At 38.4% G+C, this 15000-nt stretch overlaps 1 protein-coding gene across 5 annotated transcripts in view; it reads left to right on the forward strand.

Annotated features, from left to right (window-relative positions):
- The window catches only part of LOC149129190 (uncharacterized), a 47305-nt gene extending 32312 nt beyond the window's left edge, over nucleotides 1-14993 (forward strand). For all 5 annotated transcript variants that reach the window (XM_089346730.1, XM_089346732.1, XM_089346731.1 and 2 more), the window contains 2 exons: nucleotides 4146-4355; nucleotides 9607-14993. In XM_089346730.1, coding sequence (XP_089202856.1) covers nucleotides 4146-4355; nucleotides 9607-9786 — 390 coding nt within the window. In that variant the 3' untranslated portion in view covers nucleotides 9787-14993. The remainder of the gene's footprint in view (nucleotides 1-4145; nucleotides 4356-9606) is intronic.
- The last annotated feature ends 7 nt before the right edge of the window (nucleotides 14994-15000 follow it).

The following is a 15000-nucleotide window of genomic DNA, read 5'->3' on the forward strand; positions in this document are numbered from 1 at the left end:
TGAATGTTTTTCTAATATGCCACCGGCACAAGTGCCAGTAAGGTGACGCTGGTAACGATCACGCTCAAATGGTGCAATTTACATGCCACTGGCACGGAAGCCAGACATCTGCTCTGGCAATAATCACGCTCGGGCAGTGTTGTTAGTGCTCCCCTGGCACAGGTGCCAGTCATCGAATATGGTTCAATTACGATTTCACTTGCCCTCAACAGGTCTTCTCAAGCAGAGTTTACTGTCCAATGAAGGAGAGATTGGCATGGGTGCCAGTCATCGAATTTGGTTCGATTTCGGTTTCAATTCACTTTCCTCAACAGGTCTTCGCAAGCAGATTTTAGTGTCCAATGAAGTAAAGATACGAATAAGTGAGCTGGCTACACTTCTGGCAGAGGCCACAGATTATGCTCTCACTTGGCTTGCCGGGTCTTCTCACGTACTGCATATTTCCAAAGGTCCCGGTCACTAGTCATTGCCTCGGTGAGGCCTAAAGTTCGAAGGTCGTGCTTCACTACCTCATCCCAGGTCTTCCTGGGTCTACCTCTTCCACAGGTTCCCTCAACTTCTAGGATGTGACACTTTTTCACACAGCTATCCTCATCCATTCTTGCCACATGTCCATACCAGCGCAATCGTCTCTCTTGCACACTACAACTGATGCTTCTTAGGTCTAACTTTTCTCTCAATGTGCTTACACTCTGTCGAGTTTGCACACTGACATTACATATATATATATATATATATATATATATATATACATATAAAGTAAAAAGTTATAAGATGCATATATTTCTTTCACCAGTTGATATCTTTGAGATTACAACGTTTCACTGAAGTTTTCGTGTAAGATAAATCATTTTAAATGTGTGCATCTGTGTATAGGTTATAAATAACACAGTGTAATCGTACAATTTACAAAGTAAAACAAGTATAAATGACAAGCATATCAGTTCATACGATATCATGTTTACATCCATTCTTCAATGCAATATACACATACAACGACAAAACTTTATTTCCATAAATTAATATATGGAAGACAATCATTCAGAAAAGAGTTTTTTTATAGAAGAGAGAAGGCTATTTAGTAAGATAGGAGAGGTGTCTGAAAAGTCTTGAGCCTCAAAGAAACAAAACATGGAACAAAGCTTCTGATGATTTATTTTTCAACATAGTCCCCCCCCCCCATCCTCGATGGCTGAATACTTTCTCCAGCGGTGCTGAAGCGCTGTTATCCCGTTGCAGAAACTTCCTACAGCGTCTATGAGGTCATTGTCACTGGCAAAATGGCGACCAGCCAGGGCTTTTTTCATTTTTGGAAATAGATGAAAGTCAGAGGGGGCTAAGTCTGGCAAATAAGGCGGATGGGGAACAAGTTCGTATCCACAATCATGAATTGTTGCCGTGGCAACCACTGAGGTGTGGGCTGGAGCATTGTCGTGGTGAAAAAGGAGTCTTCTAGTGAGCATTCCCGGCCTTTTTTCTTTGATTGCTTCTCGGAGGCGTTTCAGGTGCTGAGAATAATACAGCCCTGTCACGGTGTGACCCTTTTCAAGGCAATAGATCAGCAAGACACCTTGAGAATCCAAAAAACTGACGCCATGACCTTTCCAGCTGAAGGAATAACCCTGGCCATCTTTGGGGTAGGAGAAGATGTGTGCTTCCACTGCTTTGATTGTTCTTTGGTTTCAGGCTGGTAGTGATGGACCCAACTTTCGTCCATAATAATAAAACGAGCAAGAAAATTCTCTTCATCAGCGTCAAACAGTTCCGCATTGCTCGTGTACAAAGTGCACCTGGTGCGTTTCTGTTCAGGAGTCAAAATGCGAGGGACCCACCTTGCAGAAACCTTTGAGAACCCAAGTTCTTTTGTCACAATATTGTCTGCTCTTTCAGTTGAGATGCCCAGTCTCTCGGCAATCTGACGACATGATATTGGGCGCTCTTGCATTATCATACCAAGAACAAGATCAAAGGTTGTCCTTGGTGGTTGCAGTTGGAGGTCTCCCTGGTCTTGGATCATCTTCCACGCTTCCGTTCATTTACCCAGTGTTTGACTGTTCCATATGAAGGAGCATTGTCTGTTAAGGTTCTCACCGTATCTTCATGGATTTCTGATGGAGTCATGTCTTTCAAATGAAGGTACTTTATGACAGCACGATACTCAGTTTTCTCCATTTTCATTGTAAATTCGAAGCTTGTTTATTCAAAAATCTGCAGCAAATAAAATTAAAATATCAAAATCCTGAAAATGAGCAAGAATACTCCGAAAAGACTGTACTTACCAGAAAATATTGTTTCAACTATATAGCAGCCCTGATTCTAGGTTAGGCTCAAAACTTTCCAGACACCTCTCGTATCAAAAAGGAAGCAGTAAATATGCATACATACATGCATATATACATATATATATATATAAATAAATAAATATATATATATATTATACATAGAGAGAGAGAGAGACAACGAGAGAAAGAGAGAGATATGTATATTAAAAATGGGGTGGGGCGGTTTATGGAATTACCCTGGGTTTTCGGTTCATAAAGGTTTTTGCTTTATGGCGTATCGTCAGACCTCAAAACCTTTTGGCCTAAGACCGCTTCTAAATATGGAGCGGGGAAAAGATTGGGATTTATGTTTTCTGCAAACGATCCTTTTCCGTTCCCTGGCAAGAGGCTATCCTAGAGACCATGTGGTTTCTGTTAAATAGAACACAATTGCAGCGCTTCTACATATTTACTGAAACCACGGGTCTCTCATAAATATGAAAGGATTTGACCTCGGATACTCCAGGAATGAACTATACACCCCTATGCTGCTGGAAAAGATAATGGACGTGATTAGGGGTATGAGGTGAAGAGTTGAGGCTTTTCTACCCTCCATATTTAGAAGAGGTTTTAGGCCAACAAGTTTTGGGGTATCGTTACGCCATGAAGCTAAAACCTTTTGGGACCGGAAACCCAGGGCAATCCCAGAAACAGGCCTTCCCCAGTTTTAAAATCTACACTGCTCTACGTCTTAGAGAGTGCTTCTTCTCCGGATTTATATATATACGTATGGATGTCATTAATCAGTTTATTTCAAGATATTCTATTTTTCACTTTATGTTAACATCCGTTGGCCAGCTAATTTCCACAACTGTACACAGTTTCTCTATGTATGTATGTGTGTGTGTGTGTGTATGTATTATGTATGTATGTATGTATGTATGTATTTATGTATGCATATGCATGTATGTATGTATGTATGTATGTACGCATACACACACACGTTGTGATATAAATGTGACTGGTCCTATCCCAGGAATTCACAGTTTTTGAGTTTTATTACAAATGGAGGAATGGGAAATGGAGTATCGACCCATTTTGCATCGGACACTTGTGGGTTGGATAGTGCATAATTGCATGTGTTGCATCCTCCGGTGCAGATGCATCTCATCTGGTGTCTTGTTTTAAAGAAGATACCTCATTAAATATTCTTGGTTTCACTTGGCCTGTTGTTGCCAGGAGGTTGTTGGCTATAATGCTATAATCCAAGAACCTACTGACAACAACAACATGCCAAGTGACACCGAGCACTCTCCCACCCACAAGGAATCGATGCAAGATGGGTCAAAATGATCGTTGTGGTGAATAATGATTCTCATGAACTTCATTTTACATTTTCCTCATTCATCATATATATTTATATATCCAACAGTAATGTATATAAATCTCTCTGTATATATATTTGTGTGTGTGTCTCTGTCTATGTGTGCGTGTGCGTTCATTAATTTTATGGCGATGAACAGTTTTATGAACCCCTTATTAATATAGCAACATCAAAAGTATACTTTAGAAATTTTAATTCTTCTTTACTAGTCTTGATCTGTTAATCATGTGTTCACTCTTGTTCTACTCCCTTAAATCTTACTATAATCAGGAATAAAAGGTAGGTTAAATTGAAACAACCTATTTATGACATCTTTATCCTGTCTAAAACACATCCTCATAGCAACTTTTAAAGGATCTTACAAAAGGTTGATTTTACGGACAAACATTAAATGTACATGATTAGTTTGATCAAATATGCAGTAGAAGACAATAATGACACATTGATATCCATCCTGATTTTCATGTAAATTTCCATTTTCTATTTTTACCTCCACAAAGGATTCAGTGGAATTGGAAGTGAAGAACCATAAGACAAAGACACCATTGCTTGAAGCCATTTCCCGGGGTCACCTCGGAATAATAAACTGTTTAATAGCCCGAGGTGCAAACGTAAATGATGTTGATGGTGAAGGCAACAGTTGTTTGCACCTTGCTTTGAAAACAGAAGTGTTTGATTCCGAGGGGGCACCCATGGATATACTAAATGAAGTAAGTTTTAAATTTGTTTGTGTATATTTATTCATATATATATATGTGTTTGTGTGTATTTCTGTATATGTGATTCTGTATGTATGAGTTTGTGTATGTGTGAGTTTCTCTGAGTGTGAGGGAGAGAGAGAGAGAGACAAACAGACAGACAGACAAACTTTGCTTATCGCGTATCAATTCCCACCTCTCAACCTCCATCCTCCATTACCATTTCGTGATCCAGTCTCACCTTATGATCCGAATTATATTATGTAACAAACAATATTCCATCTCCTTTCACTCTCAAAGACGTGGGTCTCACCTCGGTCGAGAGGTGACCCATCTCGGATGTTCGCCATATAAACACAGCCATCACAATATGAGGGAGAAGTGACCTATTTAATAGAGGGGATATTATTCTCAATTAACAATGATGCAGGATAGAAGAGATGTCTGAGCTTTATAGTGCTGCTGCCATGGTAAATACATCCGGACCATTCTATGAAGAATTCTGACTGAAAACTGCTCTCTACCCCACTTCTTGTACACGAAATACGTCCACTGACTTCTTGTGGACATGTCATAACAATGTTCAATGTTAGGACACTAGAGAATGAATACAATGAAGCATGGTCCTTAGTGAGTTTTCTTGTATTTAAGTTCTGTATGTACACTCATGCACACACACACTCACACACACAAGTAAGGATTTTCAGTTTGAGTATACATCTTGTAAAATGCTGTTTAAAGCCCATTCACTGTATTCGGCTATCTCATGTCATCAACAGTATGGGCTTAAATACTACTGGACTTTTTGCTGTCATCTCATAAATAAAGCAGATTTTTATACTTATATTTTTCAAAATTAAGATAAACAAAGTACTTTCTTTTAATCTAAAACATATTCTCCTTCATTTTCTACAATGCTCTTCCATCTATCTGGTAGACTTGCAAGTCACCTCTTCCAAAATTTACTTGTCCAGGATTAAAAATGCTCCTCCATTACTGTTCTGACTTTGTCTAAATATTGATTTTGAAGATTGCGAAATAAATGATAATCCGATGAGGCAATGTCCGGCGAATATGATGGGTGGGGCATTGTTTCTCATTCAGACTGCTCCAGCCTTTGGAATGTCATGCTCGCTGTATGTGACCGAGTGTTATCCTGATGGAAGAATAACTTTCGTCTTGAAACAAAAGATGGTCGTTTTCCTCCTGTCGCTGACTTTAGCCGCTCACACTGCTCACAGTAGATCTCCTTTGTTATCGTTTGGTTTGGGTTCAAAAGTTCAAAATAGACTCAACTTTTCATATCTCACCAAACAGTTAACAACACCTTATGTGGTTGAAGATCTTCTTTACCCTGGGGCGCCGGTACTTCTCATTTTGCCACCCAATGTCTATGGCACTTGACATTTTTGTAGAGAACCCGTTTCTCATTACCAGTCACTATCCGATTAAGAAAATGTTCATTCATGAGATGTGGCAGCAAAGAAGAGTTCATTTTCGTATCCTGCATGTGATTAGACTCGGAAAGTTTGAGAAGAACCCATTGATTCAATTTGCTAATTTTTCCGATGGCACAAAGGTGTCAATGAATGGTTGAAGGACCAAATCCAAGCTTCTCTGGTGGTTCCTCAACAGTTACAATGGGAGTGTTTGCAGGACGAGGCTCGTCTTCTAGGCTGTAGATTCATACTCAGAATTTCTGGAATCACCATTGACACTGGTTCACGCTTATTGTCCAATCGCTATATACTGCATTAATATTCCTTGCACTATCCGTTGCGTTACCTTTATTGAACCCATAAAGCAAAATATGCCGAATATGCTCTTTTGTCACTTCTATTACAGCTTTGAAAAGTTAATTGTTAAAATCGAACTGCACTTTTCACAACTTGCACTATGAATAAGCACAATGTAAAATTACTACCTGTTTTTATAGCAAGTTGATGCAGGTAGTTTAACCCGTCCTCCTCCGACTATTAGTTCATGAAACTGAACTTAAAATTTGTTTCTGGGATGACCCAATACTTCAGTATTTTCTTCATGTCCGTAGATTTTATAAAATATGAAAGAAAGTGGAATTCACTCCACTCTTTATTCGACCCATCTTGTACTGTTGGGGCATGGGTGCATGTGTGCCTTTGTAGGCGAACATCTCCGCATGGTTGTGAGTGTGTGTGTTTATATGGATATCTTTAGTGTTGCAAAAACTGACCTCGTCTCTGCTTGTGCCACATAAAAATCACTAAGTCCACACTGTTGAATGGTTGGTGCTAGGAAGAGCATCCAGCTGTAAAAATCCTGCCAAAACAGTTACAGAACTTTGGTGCAGGCTTCTACCTGGCCGGTTCTTGTGAAACCATCCCACCCGTGCCAGCGTGGAATGCAGACTTTAAACGATGATGACGACGATGATGATGGTGATGATGATAGTATATATATATATATATATATATATATATATATATATATATATATATATATATATATATATATATAATATATACAGATATAGGGCAGGGAATCGTCAATTAGTAATAAAATTAATAATTAACAATTTTGCCAAGTAGTTCAGTATGAAAAAACCTTTATCGGTAAAACCATTTATAATCAAAAATATACAGGGATTAGCATGAGTTGCTTCTCCAACATACTGAGAATTTAGAAATAGCAGTCAAAGAACTACTGATTCCAAACTACAAATTTTTTCTCTAGCGGATGGCGATATTTATGGCACACACAGAACAAAAAACAGAAGAGAAAAGCAAAAACAAACCTGCCTTTAGTTAATCGGGTAAGACGTTTCACGGTTAAGGGTATGAAGTTACCCTATTCCGATCTTCAGCCACAATATTCGAATAAATTTGAAAGTGTCTAATAAAAACTCATGTGAATTTTGACCATGCGACATCAAAACCACGTGAGGAAGGCACTTACGAAATTTATCGGCTAGTGAGTTCAAACACTTCACTCCAAAGAATCTATTCTATGTGCGTCACAAATAGTCCCGTATAAAAAATTTGTAGTTTGGAATCAGTAGTTCTTTGACTGCTATTTCTAAATTCTCAGTATGTTGGAGAAGCAACTCATATATAATATATATATATATATGATTTATATATATATATATATATATATATGTTTACTACCACACATATATATATACGCATGTCTACACATACATGAAAGTCATAAATATAATATAATAAGAAAAGGGAGTCAGGTGCAAAGTGGGGTCATACATAATCTCTATCATTGTTTAACGTCCGTTTTCCAAGATGACATGCGTTGGGCAGTTTGAGTGGAAGCTTCCTACGTGCCACATGAGCAGAATCCTAAATATTGTATTCAAATTTTAATTTCAATTCAAATGAGGAAAATGCTTTTTTTTATTCATTATATAATTGATTTCTTCATAAATATAAAATGTGTCTGAAACCCATTTGTGCTCTGATTTATACTACACCACTTTGGGGGCCTTCCCTACGTTGGATCTGGAACTTAAAGTGGAATGTTCACTGCATGCCTGAGTATACCTTTGTGTTTGTTAACATATACATGGGAACTTATATCGATTGGTCTGTCCATGTGAATGTAGATATAAGTGAAAGAACAAGTCTGTCTATACATTAGTATTTACATCAATGTCCACATATACCGTTGATACGCGGATATGCTGTACTGAACCCTATCTTGGTATCCTTATTATTAGAATACCTTTAAGGCGGTGACATGGCTGAATGGTTAGCACGCCGGGCAAAATACTTACTGGTATATCGCCCATCTTTACATTCTGAGTTCAAATTCCACCAAGCTCGACTTTGAGTTTCGTCCTTTCGTAATCGATAAATTAAGAACCAGTTAAGTGATGGGGGGCTATGGGATAGACTTACTCCCACCCCACAAATTTCAGGCCTTGTGCTTATAACAGAAAGTATTATTAAAATACCTAGATTCTGTTAGATTCTGAAAATAATTTATAATGTCTCGACTAACGACCCTCCTTGTTTCGTTCGGTTTCCTTGTATGACTCCACTGTCTTGTTTTTGTTACCAACTTTGACCCTCTGCAAATCCCAAATTGTGATTTGGTTGGGGGCCAACTGCCCTTCGAAGCCACCTATTGTCATTCAGTGCTTGAAATGAGGAGTAGAAGTACAGCTGACAAATGATGAAGGGTCGTTCTTTATGTTACTTGTCCTGTTTTCCATTTGTTTCTCTCGTTGTTTATGTATTCGACTCTTTTCTATTCGTATTTCATGTTGTTTACTGTTTGTGACTTCCTGTACCCACATATGCGTGTATATGTATGTGTGTGTGTGTGTGTGTGTGTGTGCACGCGTGTATGAATATATATGTATGTGTGTACATATCTATATATATATATATATATATATATATATACATGTATATATGCATCATCTAAATATTGGTAGATCTTTTGGCATTTATTGTCAACTGTTGCAACTCTCTGTTTCCTTTATGAATAAAGGTCACTATACTAACAGACTTCTGTTGTATTGTTGTAATGTCTTCTTTGGTGAGAAGAACAGACATTGACACCCAACTACCACCCCACCTACTGGAATTGTCTCTCAGACTATTAGTGTGAATAATTTGTTAATAACTACAATGTGTTGGTGTGCTGCCTCAGCTCTGACATTAATTCCTACTTCCTTTACTTTACTTTCATCATTCAAAGATGCTTCTTGCTTAATTAAGGAAACATTAATGATATGTTTGGTTATGTCTGTGTGATATTGATTTTGTTATGTTATGTTGTTGGTGTTTCTGTTTCTGATATAGCTTATTTTATTTGTTCTCATGTTGTGTTATATTCATATATACAATACTCTTTCTTATGATATGGCCACTTGTCCGCCTTTATCAAGCCAATTGTGTAGATAGGTTCTTGTTGGTTTGTTGTTCCTATATTTGACTTTTTTTTATTGAATATGTTGATATATGTCTGGTTTACAAGTAAATATTTACTCACTAAATATCAATAAGCTTGATGTTAATCAATAAGGTTTGTCCTACTCAATACAATGACAAAATATTTAAAAGATGTCTCAGTGTTGAAAATCAAGTAAAACCATGAAAATGGGAAATGGACGCAATTAAAGATGATGTAGGAGGAACTCAATATTTTGTAATTGTTTTAATTACTGGATAAACAACCTATGAGTAAATTTAGATGTAATTAGGGGCATTTGTTATGAATATTTGTGTAATATTGTTATCATTTTATATTTCATCATTTGTAGTGCTGCACCGACCTCAGCCTGAAAATGGAGGAACGGCTCTCTGGTGTGGTTGTTGCTAGATATCTGGCCAGCCAGGGAGCCGACTTGCACCATAAAAATAATAACAATAACACACCATTGGACCTTATTAAGGACCCAAATTTGAGAAAAAAATTTGAAACATTTTTACCACCAAAGTAAGTATTTCCTGGCAATGAAAAGATAAACCATTACATTTTCTATTTTGTATATAATCATGTTTATATGTTTGTTTAGTTTTAATTCTACCAATACATTATACTGTCGCTAGTGTTTTCGTCAAAGGCCACACAATAAAACAATATACAGTTGTCAGGAGATCAAAGAAAGAACACTATTTTGATTACATTCACATGATTCGTAGTGTTGACAGTTATACTTCACTGTCCATCCCCACCTACTTCTCTTAGTTCCCTATTTTAAAGATTTCTGATCAATAGGAAAATATAGATCTAAATAATGAAGTGAATGAATTCCAATTTGAAATTGTTATTTAGAAGTAAGTGGAATTTATCTGTCTACCAACATATTTATCTTGCTTTTCTATGTCTGAATCAGTCAATATTAAGAATGGTTTCATAGAAAAATAACCTACAAACACACACCAACAGTGTATATGTATATTTCTGCAAATACTGATGGAACATTGCCACATATCTTCACAGCAAAAAATAAGCTGCCAGGAAACGTAAATAATTCAAGTAACACATATACCATTACTAGGTGTTTTAGTCGCCTTAGACTCCCGTATTTTATAAGATTTGGCAATTTCTTTGCCATGCATCTCTCTGTATTAACTACTTAAGAAGCTGACACATTTCGCTCTTAGTGAATATACAAACCTTTCTTTGACTGATGAAATTTTGATATTACTCTTTTACTTGTTTCTTTTTGATTGCGGCCATGCTGGAGTACTGCCTTTAGTCGAAAGAATCAACCACAGGACTTACTGTTTGTAGGCCTTGTACTTATGTGCCGGACCGCTAAGTTACGGGAACGTAAACACACCAGCATCGGTTGTGAAGCGATGGTGGAGGAACGAACACAGACAAAAAAAATTAACACAAGCACGCACACACACACACACGCACATATATATGCGACGGGTTTCGTTCAGTTTCCCCCTACAATATCCACTCACAAGGTTTTGGTCAGCCCGAGGCTATAGTAGAAGACACCTGCCCAAAGTGCCACGCATTGGGACTGAACCCAGAACCATGTGATTGTTAAGCAAGCTACTTACCACACATCCACCCCTCTGCCTATTGTTTATAGATCTTGATTTTGAAACTTTATAGTTCTGTTTTATTCAAATGACAAGCATCAGAAGATCTTCTTTGCTTTTACAAATGATCGTTTATGGGATTGTTCTAATTATAATAAGAATATAATGTCTACAGAGCGCAGCTGAATGTACTGGAAAGGGGGCAAAATAGGGGGCAGAAAAAGCAGCAATTAATCAAATAAAGGCAGCAATAGAAGCTTGAAGTACACGTACGATACATGTAATAAAACACCCCCAAAATGAGGGAAACAGTAAAAGAGTTATATAAAAGAAAGAATACATAGGTACACGAGGAAGAGTGTTAGGGAATTTCAAGAAATATGGAAGTTTTGAAGAATGCAGTGTCCTGATAGCTAACAAATGATATCAGTTTATTTCATGCATCAACAATTGTGAGCAGCCAAAAATATTTCTGAAAGTCATGGGTGTTGCACTGCTTTTTTCTTTGTTATAAGCATGTCTGCTGGTGTTAGGTAAATTGCATTCAAAAAGATTGTTGTTGGGAAGATGGTGGATATTCTTGTGGGATTCCACCGAGTCAGCTGTTAGACATCGAAATGTTGTTGTGCAGATACCAAGAGAAAGAATACATTTAAGATATGGTGACTGACAGAGTGTATTTGCCTAGTTGTACGTAATATTCTAGACTGGATGGGGTTCCAGATTGGAGATGCAAACCGTTTGGACGTACCATATCCATACAGATAACTCGACAAAGTGCCAGACAAAGCATTTTCAGAGAGATGCTAAGATACTTTCGATCTTTTTGATAATTTTAGGAATGTGAATCTTCCTTCAAAGGTCATTCTTGACGTTAATCCCGAGATCCAATTCATCAGTAGACTTCTTCAGTTGGGTGTTATGGAGGAAAGAGGTAAATTCTGGGTTTACCTTCCATAACTTATAGTGGTGCACCTATCTACAACCAGCTCGGTTTAGAAATCCATTGCTGCAATATGTCCAGGTGAGGTTGAAGGAATGATTTGTAGTGTAGAGTAACATGCTTCAGTTTGGCATCTATTCAATTAGTACATACCAGAAACAACAGTGGGCCAAAAGCAGATCCCTACCAATCTTTAGATGTGATTCTATAGGGTGTAGAATGGTATCTTTACACTGTGGCTACTTCTTGTTAACCAAGAATGAACGACATCAGACATTTATGTAAATTAAACCTCACACAAGAATCAGGCAGCTTCACCATAATTCGTTTGTGTGGCAGAGAATTAAAGGCTTTGGTGAAGTCAAGATAAATAACATCTACCCAAGAGCCAGCATATGTTATTTAGGCAATTGCTTTCAGAGAAATCTTATTTGATGGAATTAGGGATAAATCCAATCTGTGAGGGTTAGGGTTAGGTTATGCAAATTCCAGATTCTTCAAAGTATCTATCTCTTACACAGAACACCATTAATTTGATGAGGTGGTGAGTGAAACCGGCTGGGCACTAATTGTTAGTTGTTGTGTGATCATCCTTTTTGATGCCCTTGTTGGACAAGATAGGGAGAGGGTTAGGGTTTTGTTTGGTCTGCATGCAAAGACCTCGAAATTACACCCCTGCACGGGAAAAATGATAATTTACGTGAGGATTATGAAGAGGTGTGATCGAAGTGTGAGGGCTCTGTTTCCGAATGTACATTCTTCCAGAACTATTTTCTATCCAGGTTTGATACAATGAGTTTTTCTCATTTAAGTTCTGCCTGTTTTACTCACTTACTTGATATGGTTGGATGCTCTGTTGCATCATTTTTCTTTTATCCTATGTTCCATGTAATCTGTTCACGTTCAGCGTTTCATTGATATTATACGGCAATCTCCCATTTTACACTGTTAAGGCTTCTAGAACATTTATATGGTATTGAAAATTTACACATGGCCCACATTGAATTAAGGATGTGCTAAAGTTTAGCCTTGACATCTGTGGAATTGTAAACTCGAAGCCAATCAGTCCAACAGGAGTTCTAGTCAGCATTGTTCCCGTAAAACAAGGAATTTAGAGGTAATGGTGGCTTATCCATTATCTGGTGGATTATCCATTATTTGGTGGATTATTCATTATTTGGTGGATTATTCATTATCTGGTGGCTTATCCATTATAATGGTGGTTTATCCATTAGAGATATATTGGCAAGATTAGAGCATGATTAGAATCACCAAAATGTACCTTGGTCGTGAGGCTGATAACAATTTCACGAATAGTGGTAAATAGCAGGCCCAAAGGGCTGTTACCTGTTGTAGAAGAAGTGACTAACTGGGACCAATTTGAATTCAACACAAAATTATATCAAAGAATTAATTTGTTTTTTGTGGACAATGAAAGCTTTTCCCAATCAATATTTGAATAATTGAAATCACGAGTATGAGAACATGGGTGACTGTTTACAGATGCCAAAAGACTGTGTCTTGATTGTAGCTTGGAGGATGGTTAATGTTGTTGTGCTTGTATGTTGCAGAAAAATACCTTTTGCGATCACTGCTTCAAAGTTTCACAAGGAATTGCAGAAAGGTCTGAGTGAAAGTGGACCCTCACACCACTCCATGGTAATTAGAGTGGTCTTAGAGAAGCAAACTGTAGCCAGCCTTGCTGAAAACCCCATTACAGAGTGTAGATTCTACCCAGATGTAACTGTAACAGCATTGGCCACCTTTTAGAATTTAAAATCTTTTAAACTGGCAGACATCATCATCATCATCGTTATCCTCTTCATCATTTTGCGCCCATTGTCCATGCTGGCAGGGGTTGGAAGGTGATAAGCTCAGGGGCTGCACCAGACTTGGCATGGTTTTTACGGCTGGATGCCCTTCCTACCACCAATCACTCCGAGAGTGCAATGGGTGGTTTTACGTGCCACCTGCACGGGTGCCAGTTGCATGACATCACTTTCAGCCATGAATACGATTTCACTTGTATTGATAGGTTTTCTTCTCAACCAGATCATTGTGTCAAAGGTCTCCGTCATACGCCATTATCCCCATGAGGCCCAACCCGTGAAAAGTGCTTTTTACGTTCTACTGGCACAGGTGCCAGTTACGCGAAACTGGCATCAGACACATTGCCTCCGTGAGACCCAAAGCTTGACAGGTGCATTTTATGTGCCACTAGCATGGGTGCCAGATTGCTCTATGAAGCCCAATGCTCGAAAGATGTTTTTTAGGTTCCAGTTATGCCACACCAGCATCGGACACAGTGCCTACGTGAGGCTTAGCGCTCGCTCGACAAGTGTTTTTTTTTTATGTGGGACCAGTACGGGTTCCAGGTACGCTACACTAGCAGCGGCCACATTGCTTTCGTGAGTTGCTTTTTACGTGCTACCAGCACGTGTGCTAATTACGTGACACTAGCATCGGTCAAAACTACGATATCACTTAGCTTGATGGGTCTTCACAAGCACAGTATATTGCCAATGGTCTCAGTCAGTAGTCATTGCCTACGTGAACCCCAACGTTTGAAAATTACGCTTCACTGCGACACGTCCCATGTCTTCCTTGGTCTACCTTTTCCACAGGTTCCCCCCATAGTTAGAGATCAGAACTTCTTTACATAGCTTCCTCGACCATAGGGTTCTTACCAGCACAATCATCTCTCCTGCACACCATATCTAATGCCTCTTGTGCCCAACTTTTCTCTCACGACGCTTATACTCCGTCGTACATGCACACTGACATTGCACCTTCGGTGAAGCATATTAGCTTCAATTCTTTCAAGTTCACGCATGCCAACGGCGTCACAGCCCATGTTTCACTACCATGTAGCACAGCTGCCCGCACACAGGAATCATATAGCGTCCCTTTCACTCTGAGAGAGAGGCCCTTTGTTGCCAACAGAGGTAAGGGCTCTCTGAGATTTGCCTATGCATTTATAAGCAAAAGTTTATATCTGGATTGAAACCTGTTATGATTAATAGAGGAGGGTGTACTGTTCTTGCTTAGTTTACTGTGGTTCTTCCATTGTTGCATATTGTTTATTGAATATCGTCAGACCAGATTGCATCCCTTTTCCATGTGGTGTTGAGTTATGATTTCAGGGAGCTGCAATGCATAACTTGAGGTATATATATCAGGTGGCAAACCAGGATGAATTAAAGAAGCA

Source organism: Octopus bimaculoides, unplaced genomic scaffold, assembly GCF_046866305.1.
Source record: "Octopus bimaculoides isolate indiv1 unplaced genomic scaffold, ASM4686630v1 contig124, whole genome shotgun sequence".
NCBI classification, from domain to species: Eukaryota; Metazoa; Mollusca; class Cephalopoda; order Octopoda; family Octopodidae; genus Octopus; species Octopus bimaculoides.